At 36.7% G+C, this 25217-nt stretch overlaps 1 protein-coding gene across 1 annotated transcript; it reads right to left on the bottom strand.

Annotated features, from left to right (window-relative positions):
* Positions 1-4099: 4099 nt before the first annotated feature.
* On the bottom strand, positions 4100-8756 carry LOC113297847. The gene is made up of 6 exons (XM_026546421.1): positions 8552-8756; positions 8380-8455; positions 7546-7641; positions 5717-6233; positions 5017-5152; positions 4100-4904 (listed from the first exon to the last, which is right to left on the bottom strand). Exons 1-6 carry the CDS (start codon positions 8666-8668, stop codon positions 4710-4712), a joined length of 1137 nt encoding a protein of 378 aa, XP_026402206.1. The 5' UTR covers positions 8669-8756; the 3' UTR covers positions 4100-4709.
* Positions 8757-25217: the final 16461 nt, after the last annotated feature.

Genomic DNA, 25217 nt, shown 5'->3' with positions numbered 1-25217 from the left:
GAAAAGTCCCATCCCTAAATATGTGCCTTGACTTAAGGAATATACGATAGTTAGTGTACAAAATCTTGCTGCCGTAACCTAGATGAGCACTTCGAGTTTCGTCTGCGCAGCAAACACACGCACAGTAGCCATGAGTGGTACATCCACTTAAAACACCTTGAGCATGCAAGTCATGAATGCCAAACATAAGAGTTGCTTTCAGAGTAAAATACTCTCTTTTCAAAGAATCAAAAGCTTGTACACCTCAATGCCAAAGGTTTTTTAGCGTGTTGACCAGCAGCCACAAAAAAAACATCAATGTATTGACCCGGTGACTTACGCTCAGGTATCAACAGAGTCATCATTTGGAATTCATACTTCATACACATAGAAGACGGAAGATTATAAACCACAAGGATCACAGGACAACAACTCCAACTCAAAGTCTGTACACCATGAGGATTAAACCCATCTGTTGATATTCCAAGCCAAACATTTCTTCCTTCCGCGGCAAACAACGGAAACTTCATTTTCATTTTTGCCCACTGAGATGAATCCATTGGATAACGCATATATTCATATGAAACTTGCGCTCGATCGTGCCACGACATTGCGTCTGATATCCAAGTTAGAGAATACATTTTCTTTAGTTTTTCATCTACATGAAAGTATCTCAGCACTTTGCAAGGTTCATTAGTCATAAAATGACCATCTTTGATAGATTTCAACTTAAACCTCAGAGTTTTGCATACCAGACACTCTATTAAATCCTCATTCTCTTCGTAATACAGAATACAATGATTCTCACAAGCATGAATAACCTTCGCTTTCATCCCCAGATCCTTAAGCATTGACCTCATAGCATCATAGTTTTTGGGCAACTTGTTAGGTTTCGGAAGCCACTCTCTTAACAAATCCAACAAACTTTTGACACGGTTACCCGAAATTTTATAAGTTTTCATCACATTATGCAGTTCTACCATAGCAGAGAGGATTGTGAGATTTTCTTCACATGAAGGGTATAACTTCTCTGCCGCTAACGATTTGTACTTATTATAACGCTTCTCGACATCTGGATCTTCTAAGGGTGATTCTCCAATTTGTGTTCCATCATGGGCATGATGAATACCAAAGGAAGAGTCAATAAAATCATTCAAATTCAAACAATCAGATTGCTTATCAGGCGTTTCTTTGATTACGGCCTTTCCCTTAGAACGACTTGTTGAAGCACAATCCTTTCTCTCACCATGTAAGCTCCAGGTGGTGCATGTCTTATCGACACCATGCTCATACATATGGGTCCTAACAATCGAAAATCCATGTCGATGTCTATTTTCACACTTCCTGCAAGGGCAAGCACACGTTTTTGCACAAGTACCATTTGCCATTGCAAAATCAATGAATTTTCTAACCCCTTCTCTGTATTCTGGGCTATAATTGTCTGTTATACACATTCAATATTTATCCACAAAATTTGACATCCTACAAACAAGTAAAGTACTATGTCTTAGTAACCTAAGTTTATCAAGTAAACCTAAAAATGTCACAGATTTATCAACACACCACAATAATAGAATACAACTCACAACAACATCTATAATCCTCAATTTCTAAAACTAATAAACTCCAGATGTTGAAAAATTTTCGATTAAGAAAACAATAAAAGAAATACCTTAATAATTAGCTGAAGATAACCCGGGAGAATCGATAGATTCAGAATTCTTAATCAAACATAATCCTTCTGTGATTACTCGATTAAGCTTAAATCGACGAGTCACAGAAGAATCAGTTGAATCAATTTTGTTGATGAAGTTTCCTGCAACTGAATCTCAAATTGAATCTGATGATTTTTCTGGTGAAATCGACGGCAGTTGCGGGGATATACCAAGAAGTCAGTGAGATGTGAAATAAATGGAGGTGAAAGATATGATGTAGTAATGTCTCAACCGTTTTTCTATCAACACATTAAGTTGTTTATCTACCTCCCAACTGATTCTTATTCTAATTTTCAGACATATTAAATGAAAAACTAATTTCAGATGATTTTAATTTTGTTTTCAGATTTTAATTTTGTTTTTTGATTTTCGGTAATTAAAATGAAGAGTTATAATGGGAAAAAAAATGTTGGAGAAAAAAGCCAGAATCGTTGGGAGGCTGGGTAGCCCTTGAGTGTGAGATGAAATTGGGAGCTGATAGTAGTAATAGAGGCGCTAATAGTAGTAATAGAGGGTAACAATGTAACTTGGCAATTTAAGTTGAGGATAGGAAGGTAATTACCCACAACCCTCGCGAAACTCTGTAACAAATACCAATTATTGCAACGATTATCCAACGTTACAAAGTTACTAGCATCGATACGACGTTACTTAAAAAATATCCGTTACAAAATCGGGCGTTACAAATTCTCTGATTTCGTGTAGTGAATATTCTCACTGTCACTTTGTCATTAACTTAGTTTCTTTTTTCAGAATGCGTTTATGGTTCATAGCATTGTCATAACTCTTCTATTTTTCTCGGTCCAAATTGACCAAAGTTACTGCAAATGGTTGAATTTTCCACCCCTTTTTGTCGATCTTTCTCCCTTTCCTACAGCGCCAGTCTTGAAACTGATCTTCAACTGTGAGTTTCTGTGTCCATTCTGGATCCATTCTTGACGAGAAATAATCCCATATATCTTCTGAGAATGGACACAACAGAAGAATGTAATTAACTGTATCCATCTCGGCATTGGAAAAGCTGCAGATGGTGTCTTGAACAATACAACCTCTATGGTTCAGATTGTCTACAGTTGGTATAACGTTTAGTACCGCTAGACAAACCAACACTTGTACTTTAGGTGGAACATGTTTTCTCCAAAAATAGCCAAAGTCTGGGGGGTCAGGGTTCAGTTGTTTCATAATGGTCCGTTATCCATCCTTAGCAGTGTAAGCATATGACTACAATGCAACTTGATCTGTATCTTCCTTCTTTTTGCATCCCTTTCCACATGCCTCTTCCTTGATGAAGTTTAAATTCTAAGGGACATAAATCTTCTGTGTCATATTAGACTTCAGTTGTACTATTTTTCTCCATAATGCTTCGTTCTCTTTTTCATATCTCCAGCTCCACTTTGATAATAAAGCTTGTATGTGGATCTCAAGTTTCTAATCCCCAGCCCTCCCAGCTTTTTAGGTCTATTAATTCTATCCCAAGCCACCCAGCGGATTGTATGTACTAGCACACCGCAGAAAGTCCCTCTTGATTTTCACCATTTTCTTTTCCACTGCCACTGAAATTTGTAGTAGTGACATGAAGTAAACTGGCAGGCTTGCCAATGCACTGTTGATGATTAAGACTATTCTTCGAGCTCTTAATAGAAACCTTCTCCTCCATTTTACTAATTTTTGCTGAAATTTCTCTATAATAGGATCTCAAACTGAAATCTGCTTCACTGTTGTTCCAAGAGGCATTCCAAGATATTTGAGTGGAAGTTTTCCTACCTTGCAGTGCATAATCCTGGCAATGTCTTCTACTTTGTGTGCTGATCACGGTGTTTTTTTTCCAAATTTACCCTCAACTTTGTAATAGCTTCTTGAAGGATGAAAATCAATGTGTGATCATCAAATTGTAAAAAATCATTGGTGTAGTTTGTTACTATATGCACTGATAAATTTGGACGGGATGCTACTTCTATTGTCAGTTTCATAAATCATCAGGTGGCCTAGTCGAACAAATTTACCGAACTTGCTATGTCTTACAAGAATTAGCTAGAGCATCCGCCACCCTGTTACATGAACGCCGAACAGACATACAAGACCATTTCGATAACAAAGAAAAACGACGAGAGATAAGAGGAGAATCCATCCAGCGAGGAGGGAGCTATGGAGGAGTTGGAGATTGCTGAAAATGGTCCATGACACCTTTATTATCCCCCTCAAATATGATTTACAGAGATTGTAGTTGAGCTGCCCATTGCATTTCATGAAGGAGACCCATAACTCTGCTCGAGCTACATCGTATTTGGGATTTTCGGTTTCATGAATTTTAGTTTTTTTCTTTTCTTTTTTTGTTGGTTTGAACTAGGCTGGGGACCGGGTTACAGCAAACATTAAGAATAACCTTTTACATGCGATCTGTACTACCAGACGAAAATTGTTTTTACTCAGCCTTATAATGCATTGAGGTGCAGACTAACAGAGTAGTAAATTTAATACACATCAGCTCAAAAAAGTGCAAACAACCTTCAACCTTCAGATCGTCTTTTGTGAGCCACACATGCTGGTGTAATTGCGATGACAGCAAGTACAGTAGTACATACAGATTAAACAGACTCGGGACAAAAAAATCATCTCAAGGATGACAGTTCAAATTTACAGCATTCAATACCAATACCAATACCAAAACCAGTTACCATAATCACATGCTTAAAAAACCAATCCATTTCCCTCCTTCCCTCCCTCCTTCCCAAACATGTATTTTTTTTTAACACGTCTCATACGTGATATATGAAACAACAATGATCAATGATAGGTGCAGAGTTCCATCCTGTTCAGCAATGGGGTAAACAGATTACTCGACTCAAATAATTCATTTTTGTTTTCTCTAATGGGTGTGTACAATTCAGAACCGTGCATTTTCAATGTAAAAGTGGACATACAAAATTGGCGGTGTGGACTCGAACGTATTTGATGTATAACAAACTGATAAAAAAAATCAATTCCCCAAGTAAGAAACCAGGTCCAACAACTCATTCACCTTGGGGCGAGATAATCAATAGCCAAGAAGTAACTACCTACAATTGCAAAAGATGTCAAACCACTTCTTGCCATCCTTAGCCCAATCCCACGGAACAGGATGTTCCTATAAGAGGGATGGATCCCTGAAACTTTTTCAAACCAATATCCCTGCTTTTTCCATCTCATAACTTTACTTTCCATGGAGATATACTGTCCAAAGAAAATGCCACCTCAGAATTAGAGAGAGAGAGAGAGAGAGAGAGAGAGAGAGAGAGAGATTCATATTTCTAACTTAAAAGTTCCAAAAATATGTTTTTATTACCTTTGGGAGCACTGTACATTGTGATTGACTTTTTGCTGTGTCAAAACAATGAGAACTAGCAGCAGCCACTGAACCCGAAATTCCAGCTGCGAGGCTAGCAGCCAAAGGGGACACATGACCAATTTCTTCGATGGTCCTAAAGAAATGAAGTAAACTGGTAAATAGAGAAAACAACAGGAGTCTTATAGAGTCCTCACACAAATATAATAAGCGGAATTAATTCGTTCAACGCAATGCAAATTTGGATTCTCATTAATTCAGTATGTAGGTAAGCAAAACCAGCAATCTTATGGCCTTAAGTTTGGAAACAGTTAAAAGGATGACGGGGTGACCCATTTAACATTCCATGGCTAGACAATGGTTTTCCAATATATTATATCTATAGTCGTGAAAACATGAGGCCACCCGAAACTGGCAGATACCAAGGCCATGGGATTTGTTCTCCTATTCTGAACAACTGTCATGTTATATTTTATAGGACTGTACCCTACAAGGTGATTCTGAGGTCTAAATTAACATTTCAGAGAAAAGGGGGCTATTCCCAACCATCAACGGTTCTTCCTATATTCATCTCTTTCAGCCAAAAAGACTAGACAATTCAGCTCATAACCTTTACTTTAAGAATAATATGAAAAGCACATATCAGAAAAACAATCATACGAACTAATCATCAGAAGCATTGATAAGCGGTTGTACGAACCTGGGGGGTGGATTCATCCCTATGGCTTTCCAGTCAAGCATTGCTATATGTAGGAATTGCCATGTTGAAAAGAAAACTCCACCAAAAATGCTATCACGAGCTATTCCTGCTCGTAGACCTCTCCACATTGCACCCAACCCTTCCAAAGAGATGACATCCCTAGGCCTTCTAACTTCATAAGCAAGAGGTGGCTTCCTTGATCCAGTCATCATCCATGGGTACTCTTTAAGGGCACCGACCATATTAGGGTTCTTCGAAGATAAGGTGGACAAAAGGCCAAGCGTGAGGTCCCATGCCTTCTTATCAGGAGTATATCCAAGCAATAATCTCTCAATCACAGGTGCTGCTGTTTGTTTTGCCGTAATAGAGGTTGAGGTAGGTAGGGGAGTGGCAGAAGCCACTTGAGCACGTATTTTGAGAAGTTCAAATGGGGTGCTTGTAATAGCTTCAAAGGCACCAGCCATAATGCCTGCCAAGAAAGCCTCAGAAACATATACATAGTTCTCTTCTCTTCCATCTGCAATAGCACCACGAGAAGTTTAACGTTTGACAGTTTTCTAGATTCCAGTTTCAACATGAGAGATGCATAAATTATAAATTAAGCACTTGTTAGCAATAAACATACCATGTAGCTTAAACTGTATATTTGCATTTATAAAGTTTATATTATTTACTGAAATTCAGAAGGGACTTGGAATAAGACTAACTATTATGTAATTGTGCTATTCCATGGTCTGGGTATATAATATTTTCACTGGCTTCCCTAAATTTTTGTCCAGGGAATTTGCCGACACATGTATGATGTTTCTATTAATGATCTTGGCAAAAAAGAATCCCCTCTTCATGAAAACCTGGAGCTCAAAAGGAGTTCTGAGAAAACGCTTAGTTTCATCAGAGAACAACTAATGAACTAATTAACATACACAGAAGTTGCAAAATTTCATCTACGCCCGATGATGACTAACGGCTAACTGAGGCTTGAGAACTGGTTTGAGAGACCATAGGCATCAAACGGGTCTGTGAACCCTTGAGTTTATGAATTTTAGAAAAGTCGGTACCTAATACAAACCGTCAAGACTTAAATCCAACTCAGGCCAATCCAAGCTACTCAGCGTCATGATTGTAAATCTGACGATTTTCTCTATGTATCCCTCAAGGTTTTTCCTTGTTATAATACAAGTGTAACTAAGCCTCAACTGTAACTATATATTAAACTTCAAAATCTCTAAAATCAAAAGATTAAAAACCCATCTGAGAGGGAAAACTTTACAAACTCAAACTCTTAATTTTTTAACGAAAATACATTGATATATGGCCAAGCATTACGGTATACAAATATACACTATCTAGAGAAAGAACATCGATATATCTTGACATCACCATTTCCCTAACAACCGAAATCATCACCAATCAGGTAAAGCAAATTACTTCATTATTAGTTACGTCAAAACAAAACAAAACAAAACAAAACAAAACAAAACAAAACAAAACAAGACAAGACAAGAAAAAACAAAACAAAACAAACAAAAAAAAACTACCAAGTAACAGATCTATTTGAAGGTAGATATATTTAATTGTAGTTTAGTTCTGCATATATCTAGATCAATTGAACTATCGTAACTCATTGAGTTTTAGAAAATCTCTGTGAAAGATAGATTTGGCTAGTGGAATAGAATCCAATGAAGATGCTGTTGATGATCCTTCGGACCCAGATGATGCAGATACAGATCCTTCCTGACGATATTAGTATATGTAATGGTTTTGACGAGCCAGATATACAAAAGAATCAACACACTTGGACACATAAGCTTGAAGCACAGAAAGCTCACCTTTATAATAAGCTGTCAAAAGTTCATAGACACCAAAACGAGCTCCCAACCCCGAGATTTGCCCCAATGTTGACCAGCCAAATCCGCTATACAACCCTATAACATTCAGAAAACGTACAACATTAATATTAGAATCCAGAAGTTAACACACGTGGGGAAACAAATATATTAAAAAGAAATGTCTAATTAGTAAATAGCCTTAGCCAGGAATCACAGTTTCTGTGGATATATACAACAAAAACAAATTTCCTAAATATATTCAAGCCTACATGCCTGAAACGTTGTATTCCGTGAGTGCTTTTACAAGTTCACGGGTTCCTTCCATTTTATCAAGTCCATCAAAACCTCAAAAGTCCCCAAATCTTGCATAACACCCAAGAATAATTTCTATACACCATCAACTTTCTTAACATTTATTGTAATTGGCAATTAGCACTCGCTTTCATTCCTGGTCATATCAAGGTTGAAAGGAGCCAAGTCATGGGATGCTCTCTTAATCAAAAAGTAAAAGAGCGACCAGGAAACAAAACACCATGTTTCTCATTAAGTCACAGTTTCAACACAAGCTTCAACCATCTGACCTGGGCAATGTGTGAACGCTCAAACAGCCCTAGAACTGAGGCAAGGAAAGCATCAAATGAAATTGGTTTAGAGTATCCACAGTCTTTTTTTCATCCTCAATACCTATACTATAGTACTATCTACGGTAATCTCACATCATGTGAGAACTTTCTCAGCTTCAAATTCAAACTATGTATAAATCCAATCGCTAAAATTTTCAAAAATAGGTTGTGAGAAGTTTCCAAGGGGGAAATGACAAAGATGAAAAATGACCTAAATTTCCAGATAAAGAACGAACTCTATGCAGAACTTGAGCAACCGCCAGTTTCTTACTAGGATCTGTACCAACCTGTATTCAATTCAATAAACCAAACCTCAATTACTAAAAGTATATCTATTTGTTCATTTTAAGTTCATATATAATATCAGGGTTATTTTTTCTAACCTGGAGTATTGTTTTGAGAGTGTCAAATGGATGAGTGACAGCAGTGCCTAACGTCACTGATCCTGCAGCAGCAATGGCGTGTGTTGCGAACATGTTGTTCTTCAATAATTCCTCCATTGTTGAATAAAAAAGGATCAGAGTGTCTGAAACTAGGGGTTTTTGATTTTAAAGTACCAGCTCACTGATTTCACCTTTGACCTTTGATGCTCGGTTATGGCCTATACGGGATTGAGTCTTTGAGGTGAGACTTGAGACTCCTATTATTAAACGACCATATTTTATATAAGGGGATGCCCACATAGAAACAGGTAGTAGTACGTCAATTTTGTTGTCGTTCGACCCAACATAACACGGGCCTTCAGTTATAAGCCCAAATGTGTCATTATCTATATACAAAAACTCCAACAAAATAAATTATCCACAAAAACCTCATTTGATTTAATCCAATTTAAAAAGAAAAAGGTTTTCCCTATTTCCTATCCCCACTTTTCCTATTTCCCATCCACCTTAATTCCCATCCCAATAATCCTATGTACCACTCATATAGATTTCCATTTATCCTAAATACTATCTATTTGACATTTTATTTACACCCAATAATAAAACTAAACATAAATTACACACACAACTCCTCCACCATCTACATCACTACTTTTTCTTTTCCTCCTCCACAGTCCACCGCCACCTTCAATAAAAAAAAAAAAACTGTTACAGACTCCACTTCTTCTTCTCCGTCTGTAATGCTTCTTTTTCTCGTCAGTTATGCTTACATTAGAGTTTGGGAAATGGGCAGCCAATCAATGTAAAATTGCATTTTTGGGATGGGTTGTTGAACATTAAGTACCACCACTGCGTATTCTTGTTATTGGGCCAATTGAGTACTACTATATATGTTTACACACCAGCTTCAAAAGTTTCTGTATGCAACGTATCTCAAAGATCTCATATTAATCAAAAAGAAAAAAAAAAAGGTTAGATATCAAGTTAAGGAACGTCCGATAACTAAATTATTAATCGAGATATACAATGACCCTGGTTAGTGTTGGGTTGTTTATATTACAAGTGATTTAAGTTAAGAATTTGAATTTTAATAAGGATTTGTATGACTTTGATAAGAATTCTGATAGGAGTCTAATCTGGGTTCTTAACTTGAGAGATTGGCGAAGAAGACAAATAAAAATGGTTAATTCGTAGTCAAAGTCAATTTGACTTTTATAGGTGGTAGATAGGAAAAACCAGAATTGAAATATAAATTGATTCTAAAATTTGTAAAAGGGATGGAAAATAGGAAAAATGGGGTTGGGAAATAGGGAAATCAAAAAAAATTATTCTCTTTCTTTCACTCTTTCTCTTTGGTTTCACCACCACCAATCAACAGCTCCACCCCACCACCACCAGCAACAACACAACCACCAACTAGCAGCACCCCCATCCAACGCTACAACCACCAGTAGCAACACAATCATCAACCACCACCACCAACGAGTATCACCAGCAACCACCACCAACGAGAACCACCAATCACTACCACTAGCAACCAGAACGAACACCAACTACCACTAGCACCACCACCAATGAGCACCTCCAACCAGCACCGCCACCAACCACCATCACTACCAACGTCTACCACCAACAGTACCATCGCCACCACCAATACCCAACACCACCCACCATCACAAACCAGCACTACCACCAACTAGCACCACCACCACCAATATCACCAACAATATTGGTTTCAACAATAAAAATTTGGTAGAAAAATGATGAAACCAAATTTGGTTTCAACATAAAATTTGCATTTCACCAACACAACTTCAACGAAGAAACCAAATACACCAAATTGAATAAGCTAGGAAAAATTTAGATGCAACCAAATTTATATCCAACATAAACGTGTTGTTTCACCATTAAACTTTGGTTTCATGATAAAAAGTAGGCAAAAATCGTGGTTTCAACAAAACTTAATGTTTTCACCAACACAAAAATTGGTTTCAATATTGTTTAGTTTTTGTAAAATTTGATGAAACCAAATTTGGTTTCATCATTTTTCTGATATTTCACCAACACAAAACTTAGTTTTGACAATGATGATTTATCAATATTTTTGGATGATGATTTGCGACGATGATGATGTAGAGGTGTTGGTGATGTTTTTAGAGGATCGAACGAGAATGAGAAGGTGTTGTTGGTGGAGAATCTGGACATACAGTGGTGGGGAAGAAAATATAAGGAGAATGAGGTGTTATTGATATAAAATCGGGACGTAAAAAGAGAATGAGGTGTTTGTGGTATTGGTGGAGGATACATAGATGTTGTTAGTGCGGATATGGGTGATGGAGGTTTAATTAGTGAACATAAAAGTAAAATAAAAAAGATAAGGAGGTGTTGGCGGAGGAGACAAAAGTGCTATTAATGCAGATCTATCTTTTCTCACTGGTTTGGTGGCGGCGGAACTACTGTTGCTGCTGCTGGTGATGGTGATGCGGAGAAGGAGGTGGAAGAAAAAATAAAAAAAAGGAAAGAAGAAGAAGAAACCAAGGTAAGAAGGGCATGCCTGCCATTTTTAAAAGTAATGAAAACTGAATTTAAACATTTTAAATAGAAATGGGGTATATATCTCATTTTTATTTCAAATAGTTTTTATTTATAAGTAATAATATGGCTGGAGTTTTTTTATCCCAAAATTGGTCATCTTGGTGTTTTACTATTAGTTATGCACATAAAATGCTTTGTTATCAAGTTAATGCATGTTCCTCTGGATCACGACAAAAACAAAAAAGCTTATTCGCCATACCAGGTGGCTTGGAAAACTACTCACGTCATTATGGAGTGTTAGTAGAAATAATTATTTAAAACACTTTTTTTTAATGTGTGTGTTGGTTGGGGGGTGAATGCTTTGATGCTCTGGTCTCTTCTCCCAAGCACGGTACTCATTAATCCAAAAACAAACCGACTTAACAGTTTGGTCCAAAAAATTAACGGGTTAGTCCCAAACTCGTACCGATTCAAAATTTCTCAGTACCAGAATTACCTTTCCTTTAGAGAGATTCAGAGATATGAACAAATTTTTTGATTTTCAGATCTCAAATTTTGAATTATGAGAAATTTAGAGATAAAAGGAGAGACCGAGAGAGATTTTGAGGCGATTTCTTGGATTAAATTGTTTCTTCATCAAATTTTGTTCACATGTTAGTTTTCGATCATTTATTTTTTTCTCGATTTTGTTTGTTTGTTCGATTCTTTTTTTTTTATTAATATGAAATCGATTTGGTGTTTCATCCTTTGTTCGATCTTTTGATTTCGGTTCTTGATTTTGATTTTGTTATTTGTTAGGTTTTGATTTTCATGCAACTTTTTTGATTTATGTTTTTGATATGAAATCGATTTAAACTTTGATTATTTTATTTCGATTTCTTCATTTGTGTGTTTCATTAACAAACTGAAAGTTATTCATGGTTATTAATCAATAGAGTAATTGATTTCGTTTATTTTTCGTTTATATAAAACGTCAACTTTCTTGTACACTGTATATGTTTCAGTTTATGGGGATTTTAAGGTTGATTCGAAAAATTACTTATATGATGTATTTAAATGTGAATCGTATCTTTTTGATTAGTTATTGATTTATCATTTGCGTGTTGATTGATCTTAAGAATAACTATTTTTATTGGTTATCATACTTGTACACTAGTATGCTCTATGATGAATGGATGACATGTTTTGTGGGTATGGATGCAAGATTTTGTAATTTTTTTCTGTAGATGTGTACATGTTTGTACACAGAAATGCTCTGTGATGAATATTTGGCCTGTCATGTGGGTATGGATGCAATTTTGTTAAGTTTTTGTAGAGGTGTACATGTGTTGCACACTAGTATGCTCCATAATGAAGGATGGCCTCTCTCGTGGGTATGGATGCTAGAATTTGATAGGTTTCTGTAGAGGTGTACATATTTGTACACAAGTATATATTTTATTTTATATAGAACATGCACTTTAATGTACATAGTATATGTTTTTGATGTATATTTTGTAATATGCAGGGTATCAACCATGTCTAAAAAGGTTGTGTATGTTATTTTGAATCCTGGTGAGCATTCGGTCCTATTTGGTAGACTTGTACATATTTTTTATACTGAAATTCTTTGTGATGAATGCATTGGGTTGTTTTGTTTGAATAAATGATCTATTATGTTATTTTCTATAGATGTGTACATACTTGTAACTATTATATATGCTCTGTGACGAATGCATGGCTTGTTTTGTGAATATGGATGTCAATTTTCTTTTTTCTGTAGATGTGTACATGGTGTACACTGAAATGCTTTGTGATGAATATATGGTCTGTCATATGGGTATGGATACTAGATTTGGTTAGGTTTTTGTATAGGTGTATATGCTTGTACACCAATATGTTCTGTGATGAATGGATGACATGTCATGTGGGTATGGATGCTAGAATTTTTTAGGTTCTTGTGATTTACATATTTGTACATTAGTATGCTATGTAATGATTTGTTTGAAGTTTATTTTTAATTTTAAGATTGTCGGAACCATGTTTTAGGTGTACGCATGTTAATGCTTGTTAATTTATACATAGTTGTGCACATGATGATTATTATGTAATAACAGTTGTACACATGCTGATTATTAATATGCACATAGTTGCACATATACCGATTATTAGTTAATGTGTACGTAGTTGTACACCTGACTGTTAATATGTACATAGTTGGTTTTATATGTATTAAATTTAGGGACTCAAAAGCTCAAAATGGTAGAGCGTCCAAGACTATCATAAGGTTTGCGGGGGTCGGTGCTTGAAATCCACATGAGTTTCCATGTTATGTTTAATCAATATGGGTAGTGTTATTGGTGTTTCGCTAGACAATTCAAGTTGTATGTATGTTTTGTGGGTATGAATGTTGGATTTTATGGTTTTTATAGATGTGTACATAGTTCTACACTATTGTCTCATCTCATGAATATATTGCATGTTAGCATGGATTTTGAATTTTCTGGATTTTTGCAGATGTGTACATAGATATACACCGTTATAAATCAATACCTTTAAAATCCTCAGTCATATGAGCCCCTACGTCGCATGGTGAGCGTCATCCATTTCAAGTAAGTGCCACCCATCCTTTAGAATTGCTCCAAAATTTCTCTCTCCTCTTAGAATTACTTCAAAAACCAAGCTCTCAAGCGAGAGCACTTTTTTTTCTCTTTTTCCTCGCACAATTAGCAAATTTAACCAGTAAAAAAAGTCGGGGAACATAAACACAACACAACAGGAAAGAAAGAAGCATTGAGACCTAATTCTATTTTTTTTTTCTCTCTGTTCTTCATGTCCATTATCACGTCTCTTTGTAGGGTTTTTCTTTTGAGTTTCATTCTACAGGGAAGCTTGCAGGTAGACTTTTTTTTTTATGCTTATTTTTCTTGATTCAATTATGCTTCCATTATGGGTTTTTAAGATTATAAACCCTAATTAATTTTTGTTCTACTTGAACAACTCTTTTGTAGTTTTGTAGCAAATACACGTTTTTTTGTTTTCGGTGAAGTTGGGTTTTAGGAAGAAAAGCCTGAAACAAAAGTAATGCAGATCAGGTACAATTTTTCATCACATGTTCTTATTTTTACTGAACACTCTCAGTTTTTTATTTTGTGTTCAATAATAGCCCACAAACATTATCTAGATACTCTTTCTTTGCTTATTAACCTTTTTAAGTTTTGTATCATAGTTGAATTTTTGCATTCAGTAAAAAGTTTCCGTTTATACATATTTGATGCGCTAACTTTTTTGATGTATTTGTTTGAGTTAAGCCATAATATATGAATTAGAAATAAAATTGCAAAGAGTTTGTTGAATTGATTGAACATCAGGTAAATGTACTTGTTTCTTCTCTACACATTGTCATTGTTTTTCTTAGTTTCATAACATGTGCGAATTTAGTGTCTGTAATTTTAAAGAGATGTAATATGTGAAGAGGACACATCTGGCTACTAACACAAACCTACTTATAATGTGGTCTACTATATTTCATGCCAGTGAGGCTTCGGCCATAAATTTCAGGGTTATTTTGATTTTAGTTCTAAGATTAAGTTAGGCTTAAATGAGATTTGATATTATTGGGTGGGAACCGGATAAGTGTTAAACAAGTGTAATCCACCACCTGATCAGAAATTAAACATATTATCATGACATAGATTTGTATACAGTCATTTTAGGTGTTTTATAAAATAGATGAAAGCCTTTTCTATAAGGTTGAACTAACAAAGTATGATGCATGAAATGTAAATTTATGCCACTAATCACGTAGAAACTGTTTAATAGTTTTACAATTTGCACAAATATAGTGTATGACATGGAATACATTGTATCACATGTCGTGTCCTCTCATTAGTCAAATAATAGAACTAAAACTAAATGTAATAAACCAATAATCAACATTTCTATAGATGGGTTAGGTTCATTTAATACTCCAAGATACATTTAATCACAAGTTCATTTATATGTCCGTTGAAGTTTCTAAAAGAATATTACGCCCAGTCAAAATTCACTTTCGGAGACGGCGTAAGGGTTTTGAAATGTCTATTCTTATTGTTAGAGGTATTTCCGTCTCTGAAAGTTAATGTGGATTTTTTGTTTTGCTTATTTTCCTAACAACCGTATTTTTTTAGTGTCTTCGTCTTAATCATATTAGTTTTTTTTCTTATATGCAGAACTTTATATGGAATCACTATAAGTTCACCATTCACGAGTGTAGATGGGATAAAACAAGTTGCTGGTTTTTAAGGAATTGAGGAGACGACCGTGCGGAGGAAACTCCTTGAACCGAGCGAACTGTCTAACTTCACACAAATGCACTGCAAAAAGGGAGTGCTTTGAATTCGAGAGATCAATCCGTAGGACTCCGGACTAAACCAAGACAATGGCCGTTCCAGATTCAATTCGGTCACAAGAGAGGATGGGTCGATCTGTAGGAGGGAAGCTGAGAAATATGTGAGATCAATGGTGATCGAAATTGTAGGTGTGTTGTGTATTCTGCTTGAAGAAATAAGATAAGTTCTGATTGATTGAATTTGCTCTACTGAGAGTAATTGTTCAGACGAGAGTTTTGTTCTTTTTGTTGTCTGTTCGACGAAAGAGTGTCCGTTGTTTCAATCATGATTCAGAGACTTATTTATATTGCAAGAATTGTAAACACCTTGATCCCATGAAGTGTGACAGTTGCTGGAGTCAAAGAGTGGGGAAGTGGAAATCGTGTTAAAAACAGTTGCTCATCGTGCGGAGACTTGGTTGATTTTCTACCCACTACTTTGCTAACTCCTCTAACTTCTTGCAAGACTTGCTCACATTCTCATCGTGTATGAACACGTGTTGTAGACCGCCAGACCAAAACCCTATTTGATATCCCCCATGTGACACGATTGATGTCTCGTGATTTTAGTTAGTCAGTTGCTGACTTGATGGGACGATGAGTCTTTGTATTGCTGAGTTGAACAAATGTTCTGGGACTCATGAATTGAATGTGTTTGTTGAGACAGAGGTATAATTGTCGAATAAATGTTGATAATTAAGGCGAACAAATATTGCTCATTTGATGAATTGTTGAATATTGATAATTGAACCAATATTCCTTAGTCTGGGCAAATATTGCTCATTTGAGCAAATGTTGCTCGTTTAATGAATTATTGGTAACAGAACTAAATAAAATATAAATTTAAAATACTGGCAACTGAACCGAGTATGATAATTAAAATGTTGATCACGGGATCAACGTAAAATTATTAGTGTTTGAATCTGCTCAAAGCTTTGGATTCGAAACCCTAATTTTGATCAATTGCTGATTAATTGATGATTTATTGAAAATCAACCACGGAGTGAAGGAGGGACCAGCTACATGGGATGATGAGTTGACCATGTAACGCCCAGATGCTCGAGTGAGCAAATACCAAAATCTTATGAAGACCAGTTGGTGAAAGGATGATTAAATGCTGGTCTAATCATTTACTAAAATAATGTTCGTCTGAGCCTTAGGTGATAAAACCTAATTATGAAAAGATGAGGGACCGACCAAGGGGTCATGAAACCGGCCCTGGTTGGTCATGAGGCCGACTGACGATCTTTTTATGAAATTCCAAATTGTTTGGAAGAGTTTGAACCTAATGTGAACAAATTAGGTCAAATGATAAAAATGTGTGTGACCGGCCTCTTGCAAGCCAAAGAGCTAACCTTGGTCGGTCAAGGTAATATGCTCATGTCACCAAAGTGTTTGTATCTCAGTCCTGAGAATTTTGATATTTTCTGATGCGCGTTTGAGCAACATTTTGAGAAAATTTGAAGAAATCAAGGTTTTTGCTCAAACTGAAGAAACTTCATAAGATGAAGGAAATAATAATAAAAAAATAAGGAATCATGAAGGGCCGGGCGGCCAATAAGCCCGGTTCCATGGCACTTTTCCTAATTTTATATTATTTTCATGATTTTAAGGAAATATCATGAAATTAAGGAGTTTGTTGAAACTAAGGAGTTTCCTTGAAGTGAAGGAGTTTCCATGAGATGAAGGAAACAATAATAATAATAATAATAATAAAATAAGGGGTGTGTGGGACCGGCCACGGCTAGGGCATGGTCGGCCGGCTAGTGGCCCGGTCCCGTGAGTTTTTCCTAATTTTATATTATTTTCATGATTTGAAGGAAATATCATGAAATTAAGGAGTTTTCATAAGATGAAGGAAATAATAATAAAATAATAAGGAATCATGAGGTGTGGGACCGGCCACAACTAGGGCATAGCCGGCCGACTAGTAGACCCGGTTCCATGACACCTTTCCTAATTTTATATTATTTCCTTGGTGTGAAGGAAACACCATGAAACTAAGGAGTTTCCTCAAACGAAGGAGTTTTGTTCAAATGAAGGGATTTTCATGAGATCAAGGAAAATAATAAAAATATGATAAAATAACGAATTAGGCGTGGACTGGCCACGGCATGACTGGCCGGCCGGTGAGCCCAGTCCCCTAGCGCCTTAGCTAATATTTTTTTTATTATTTTTTTTCTTCCTATTTTGCATAGGTTCATAGTTCCTTCGTATTTTTGAATGCTCGTTTGTGCATTGAGGTGCTCGTTAGTGCATTATTGCTGAGTACACTTGCACCATTTCGGCTGGGGCTTACTCGATAGCGGTTCAGATGCCCGTACGTTAAATATTTATCACTAACCCATGGAATTCTGCTGGGAAGAACCATGAATTGAAGTAATGAAATATTATGAAGAGCGTAAAATATTTTCTAGGGATTCAGTTAATGAATCTAACGATTTAGGAATAATTAATTGATGGCTCTATACTGGCACGATCGTCTAGGAGCATTAATTATTCAAGTTGAGCAATATAATCTTGTTGAAGCGTCATATTTCTTTTATATAGCCAGGGAAAACATTGTTACATCCTGAAGACATTATTGCTTCATACTAGCAGGCAAGCTGTCTAGGAGCCGTCCAATCGTTCGATTTTATATAGAAGTAATTACTCAAATTGCTCGGTATTCATGAGATATGTCGTTGCTTCAGTTGAGAGACTGCACATCTACATATGCTCTGAGAGACAGTATTCTCAGTCAGAGGTTCTTGCGGCATGAGATTTCATGCTCCAATGAGAGACATGAGCCTCAATACTCATCTGATTGCTGAATCAGGAGTATGTACAATTATGGTTTTACGATTTTAGCCTTTGTCGAAAATCCACCATCTACATTAAGTCCCCTGTTTAGTGAGGGACAGTCATGTTCCTCACTCAGCACTGGATGGTGATTTTCTAGTTATAAACGAAATAAGTAATTGAACTTAGTCGTAAGATAAGATGTTACCGGATTTTCGATTGTACGAGCGAACCATGGCTTGAACGAAGATCCCAGTGGCATGATAGAGCATCATCTAACGAGCGTAAATTGGTGTAGCACCGCTGATTTGGTGATGGAACCTTGGTCGATTTAGGATTCACGGGTCCGGACCCAAGAAGGAAATCCTTGTGGAATTAGGTTTTGGAAATAAAATTTGATATAAAAGGGATTAATTCATTTTTTTTATTTCTCCCTTCCACGTCCGACCACCACCTTCATTTCCTTCTTCCCTTCACGTCCGAGCAACAGGAGAAAGCAGGAAATTTCGCCGGAGCTTCAACGCCGTCGATCGTCGCTGTCTCCGGCCGACACCGACCATGTGAATTTTTTTTTGTTTGTTGTTTCATGAGTTGTTCATGCTTTGTTCATGTTAAAGTTATATACATACATGTGCATATATAAGTGTGAGTTTTGTATAAAACCTTTGTTTGAAAAACGTACGTTCGTTCGATCATTAGTTTAAGAAACTAGTAATAATCCCTTACTTAAAAGGGATTTTTTTTTATACATAGACCTTTGTCTGGTGATAAAATTTTATTTATGAGCTTTCATCAAAACCAAAACTTTATCTTAAAAGGTGTAAATTTTCACAAAATCGAAATAAATCCTCGTTTCAAAGACGGACAATCGTACGAAGGAGAAAGATTTTTTTTTGTTGATAAAACCGTGAAATATCCACGACATTTTTTTTTGTATTTACGTGAGTTTTGCTCACGTCAATTTTTTTTTAAAAATTACGTGAGTAATTCACGTTATATATATATATATTATTTTCTTTGAAAATCCAAGTTTGATTTTTGAATAATCATTAAAAGTAGACAGTTATTCATGATGAAATATTGCCTTTGTGTGAGTCTGTTCATAACTCAATGCTGAATGTTCACTCAGTGGAAAAATTATGTTCATGATTTTATGAAAATCAGGTTTCGATTTTTGAAAATCAAAGTTTTGCTCATTTTTGTAGGTTCGAAGAAACGAACAAGTTTTTTGAAGTGTTAACTTCTTGTACCACAATCACTACTGCTAGTGGAATCGTAAAAAGGTAAGAGTTAATAATTACCATTTTGTAGATGCTTCATTCCATCATTTTTGTCGAAGTTTGCATCTTGTATGGACGATATGCTGAAGTAGAGTATTGTGTGGATGTTACAGCTACTTCTCAAGGATGTCTGACTCCCAAGATAATGATGTCTCTAGAGATGATACATGTATGGATGAAAATGAAGAAGGGAAGAAGAAGCTCCTGGAATCAAGAATATTCCGAATACAAAGGATTCTTTCTTCGTGGTTCATCATAGACCTGAAAGACGTATCCAGACTCTAGCATTTCGTCTTCTGATAAATCCCAGAGAAGTTTCTCAGAAGAAACTTGTAACTCCTCGGGCGGCCATCTGATTTTGTCTTCAGCGAAGACACTTTTCTGCTTCGGTTATTGAATTTAAGCTTTCTCGACGACCTTTGAAAAAGTTTTCTGGATGGGCACGGCATATGTTGGGCTTTCCTCATGCTCGAGCCATGCTGGAAAGTGCAAAGGTAACAATGGATATTCAAGCATCTAGAGACTTGTTTATCTTTCACGATGTGCGAGGTATAGTAGCTCTGGTTGCTCGCTGGTGCATGCAAACCCATACTTTGATATGCAGTTGGGGAGAGTTTGCCATCACTTTAGAGGATATAGTTGCTTTATTACATCTCCCAATCATGGGAAATCTCCCTAAGAGTCTTTCAGCGGAAGAGAGGGTGATCTCTAACATCTTCACAGCTGAAATGGAGGAAATTAATAAAGTATCCAACAAATGTTGTTACGCTCATTGGTTAACGCACTGGTGGCCAAGAGATGATGTTCCTGACAGGCCTGTCGACGGTACGTTATCTATTGCTGCTTTCTTGTGTTTATGGCTGTCCAGAGATGTATTTGAAGATAGTGGAAATTTGTTGAAGTCGTTTGTGATTCCCTTTGCCATTAAGATGGCCAAAGGTGAGAAACTTACGATAAGTAGCCTAATCTTGGGTTCTTTATATTCTAACTTAGACTCCTTGATTATAGACTCCAGTGTCTCTAACAGCTTTATGAAGATTGAATATTATGCCAATACGATGTTTCTCCAAGCTCTGATATGGGAACACTTTAAGAATTATGCGCCCATTCATACATATTACAAGGTCCGAATGCTGACGCCCGTCATATTTTCTCTGAGAAGGATAATGCCAAGATTATGCGTTGGTCCATAAAACAGCCCTGAGTTAAGGCACATCTCATCAATGTATTAGACAATGAGTCTGTGTTTAATTTCCGCCCATGGGTGTCAATTCCTTCTTATATTTCTCAATTGAAAACTTTCAATGCTAGAGAAAGTATTAATTTAAAATCTGTTGCGGATCTGAGTGATGGCGAAAGATCTTTTATACTGAGTTGCACTCCTGGTCACTTAATATCAGCTATATATGGAGACCTTTCAGTGGAAGAATACAACATTGACAGAGCAGCTCGATAAATGGGAATGGATCAGTGTGTTCCAACCCTTCGAAGAAGAACACCATCAGTTGAACAACTCAAGACCCGTTTAGACCGTACATATGTGGAAGGAAGTGATTACTGGTTCCCTTGTTCTGAACGAATTACGTATGTAACTCCAGGTTACATAGACTTTTGGAATCAACAATTTGATCGCTTATATGACTTCATGACGGATGCTCAGCCTTTGGTGAAAGATCCTCCCTCTGCTGAGATGATTTCTACTCGACCAAGATTGAAATATCTCTTTGGTGATAAGCGGAGGACATCTCCAGGGTGTTCACAAGTATGTATCCTTCTTATAGTCTTCATAAGGCCATGGTAATTGTATTTTGATCATTTCATCAATTTTTCACAGGACGGTCGTATAGTGAACCTCGAATCGATGTAGATTTCTCGGACGGAAGCAACTATTCACGGCGGAGAAGGCAGGAGCAAGAATTATAAAATGTTTCCTAACACCATAAAGTCCCCAGTGGTTTCTTTGGTAAGCAGTCAATATTTATTTCGCCGTGACTTATTATCATCCGTGTAATTAGGATCACAAAACCAATGTTTGTTACTCCGTTACAGAACTTTGCTCCATCAAGTATTGAAAGTCTTCAATTTTCCATTGGGCAAGCGGTTTCTGAGTTGAGTGTCGAAGAAGAAGATGTAAGTATTTATCCGCATCTCTAGTTATAACACTTTGTGAATAGAACCTTAATTGATATGAATGTATCCAGGAGGATGTTTCCATGGAAGTGGAGAGTATTGGTGATGTTCGTTCGTCTTCGAAGGATGATGATGAAGAAAATTCCCAAAACTCAAAATCGAATGAAAGCAATGATGCTCTCAATATTGACACGGGAAATTCTGGTTCTTTGAACGCTTCAGAAACCACCCAAGTAATTATTTATCTTGTATTTCATTCATAAACTTGTTGATTTTTTAATGAATGAATGAGAATCCATGTGAATATACGAAAAGTGTTGCCGAAATACGTCACCAGAAAATCCAGAATTCAGCCTTTTAATAGAAACGCTGTAGAATCTTCGTTCGATGTTGGATTTTTACGGTCTACCCCAATTTTCTTATACCCAGGAAATTTCCAAGCTTTAGCAAAGAATCTTTTTAAGTTTTGAGCATGTTTAGAGGTCGAAATCGACGAAACAGTAAACTTCCAGGAGACTTTCAGAAATTTTTCAGCTAACATGTAGTTCAATGTTTTGGCCACATCTTTTTACCGTACGAAGAGAATGGTATATAACTCAACCTTATATTATTCACCAATTGCTCCTAGTTCGTCATCTTATGCAGGGCAGTGTAAAATCTCTTCAGATGAGCTTGTTGTAAAACGTGTTTTTATGACTTTCACGCTATTTGTTCATGTCTTGAATGCATAATGATGAACTTTGATGATGTTAGACCACTTACATGCTGGAGTTTGTGATTCTCTTTGGTTTCCATGTTTAGATTGCTCTAATCTCATGTAATCTTCGTATTAGGTGCCAAATACCGAAGTTGAGAATAATGAAACCAATAATGATAACTCGAGCAACCCTGGGGTTATTGATGAAGAAACAACCATCTCTGCACTTCAAGGCCATGAGAGGGTTGTTAATAAAGCTGTTAAGGAGACGAGACTTCGATTGTTGTTGCTTCAGTGATGGAAGAAACCGAACCAAGAGCAGAAGAGACTGTCCCAGAAGAAGTTGTTGTCGAAGTTGCTCCAATAATTAAGAATCGTATAGTGGTGCATGAATACCCGAGTGCAGGAGTTGTTTTTTATCCTATATTTGGCGCATCACTCCCATATCATGAACTAGTTGGTGGGTTCAACGTTCCTATTGGATATGCATGCTTGTACGAGAAGATATGGAGAAAGTTTGGTCACATCATCCTTGACAGAGACCCTAAGCGTGCTTATTCTTTAACAATGCAAGTAGGTGTTTTCTTGCGTGTTATAAATGATATATGCACCAGAGCTAGAAATATTGTTACTCCAGGTGTATTCTTTGATTGGGAGTTCAACTTGGAGAATTCTGAGAGACTTGGCTTCAATGTGAAGTGGCTTCGTAAGAAAATAAATGCTATCAGGGACTCATGTGAGAATAACATATCCTTTCCCAATGACGCTGTGATGGAGAAGGAAGACAAGATTGCTAGATTGACCGAAGAGCTGAACATGAAAAATGAGGCTTTACAAGTCTTGAAGGATGCGGAGGAGCGGAAATCTTACTTTGGTGATTTTATTTCCATAATCTCTTGAACTTATGAACTTCTGAGAGATGTGAGGTTTTATTATTTTATTTTATTTTGGTTTTGATTGGTTTTGGATAAGTAGATGATTGAGGATTTTCTTTGGATTTGATAGATATTTTCTTTAAGTAAACTGGATTTTGATAAATTGCTGAACTCAAATTACTGAATGCATGTATTGCAAACATTTTGGAGGAAATTGAAATACAGTGAAAGAAAATCCTAAATGCCAAATTCGGGTATTTTGAGCGTTCATGCCTTGAACCCAAATACCTCAAAGATCCCATATCTTAGGCGTCGAATGCTTTGAGCCATGTTTCATGTATTACTTCCACATTCGCTTTGTCATCCATGTTGATCAATCTGTAGTATCCACCAGCGACAGACTTAGAGATCACAAAAGGTCCTTCCCAGTTGGAGTTCTTTGCAGAGTGAAAGTTACGCTTAGTTGCTTTGAGAACTAAATCTCCTTCCTGTAACTTGTAAGACTTGATAGTCCGGGCCCTGAATATCTTCTATTGGTTCGGAATTCCTCGTGAAGTGGGATTCCATGTTGTCGAATCCTTCCAATCTTGCGGTACATATGGACATTCGTGGAGGGGTGAGTATCTAGGATACTGCTTGTCTTGCTCAGCCATTATTTCAGCAATGACTGTATTAGTGAGGTGTTCGACTCGGAGAGGTTTCGCCTCTAACCATTTGGTAAAATATTGCTGAGGTGAGGTTATCCACTCATAGCATTTTGCAATAGCTAAGTTGTTGGTGGAGTGAAGCCCTCGGACCTAGGAAGCATATTTGAAAGTTGATAAGATGGATGCATGAGGAGGAATAAGACTTGCCTGAGTGCGGAACCTTTTGATGAAAGCATGTGAATTTTCTTCAGGTCTTTAGGTCATATCCATCAAGGATTTTACTTCCTTCGGATGTGGAGTATCCTCTACTTCTTCCGAATCAGATCTTTCCTCATCAGGGAAATGTGCAATTGAAGGTGCTGGAGTTACTTTTCCAGCATGAATCCACGTACGTCCAAAGATCATATCGTATCCTGGATCTTCTCGGATTGTGTATAACTTACCTTCAGCTTGAGGGTGTAGATGGTGGATTTTCGACAAAGGCTAAAATCGTAAACCCATAATTATACGAACTCCTGATCCAGCAATCAAGTATTGAGACACGGGTCTCTCATCGAATCCTCTGACTGAGAATACTTTCTCTCAGAGTACATGCAGATATGTAGTCTCTCAGCTGGACAACGTCATATCTCATGAATACTGAACACTTCAGTAATTATTTCTATATAGAATCACGAGATTGACGTCTCCTAGACAGCTTGCTCTTCTAGTGTAGAGTGATAACGTCTTCAGGATACAAACAACGAGTTTCCCCGACTATATAAAGGATATGAAGCTCCAGCAAGCTCATGTCAGAATAATTAATGCTCCTAGACATCTTGCTCTGCTAGTATAGATCCATAAGTTAATTATTCCTAAATTCTTGGATTCATCCAATGAATTCCCGAAAATATTCAAATATTTTCGCAGTATTTCGTTACTTCAATCTATGGTTCTTCCCAACAAAATTCCATGTGTTAGTAATAAATATTCGACGCACGGGCGTCTGAGCTACCTCTGAGTAAGCCCCGGCTCAAAAGGTGCAAGTGTACTCAACGATGATGCACTAACAATCATCGCACGAACGAGTATTTCAGAATACGACGAAACGATGAACCTATACAAAATAGGAAGGAAAATAATAAATAATTAAAATATTGACCAAGGCGCTGGGAGCATGGTCCCACCGACTGGTCGGCCGTGCCGTGGTCAATCCCACGCCAGTTTAATATTTTTGTCATATTTTCTGTTATTTTCCTTGATCTCATGAAAATCCTTTCATTTGAACAAATATCCTTCGTTTTGAGGAAACTCCTCGATTTCGTGGTGTTTCCTTCACACCAAGGAAATAATATAAAATTAGGGAAAATATTATGGGGCCGCGATTATTGGCC

Source organism: Papaver somniferum, chromosome 7 (genome assembly GCF_003573695.1).
Source record: "Papaver somniferum cultivar HN1 chromosome 7, ASM357369v1, whole genome shotgun sequence".
In the NCBI taxonomy this organism is placed as follows: Eukaryota; Viridiplantae; Streptophyta; class Magnoliopsida; order Ranunculales; family Papaveraceae; genus Papaver; species Papaver somniferum.
The sequence above is the reverse complement of the archived record's forward strand: the minus strand, read 5'-3'. Positions and strand labels throughout refer to the sequence as shown.

Excerpts from the sequence above, each read along its gene's own strand:
- LOC113297847 (XM_026546421.1), bottom strand. The coding sequence starts at position 8,668 with ATGGAGGAATTATTGAAGAACAACATGTTCGCAACACACGCCATTGCT. Across the intron at positions 5,153-5,716 it reads GGGATGAATCCACCCCCCAG|GACCATCGAAGAAATTGGTC; the intron begins GTTCGTACAACC and ends TCATTTCTTTAG. Across the intron at positions 4,905-5,016 it reads AATGTACAGTGCTCCCAAAG|TATATCTCCATGGAAAGTAA; the intron begins GTAATAAAAACA and ends TTCTTTGGACAG.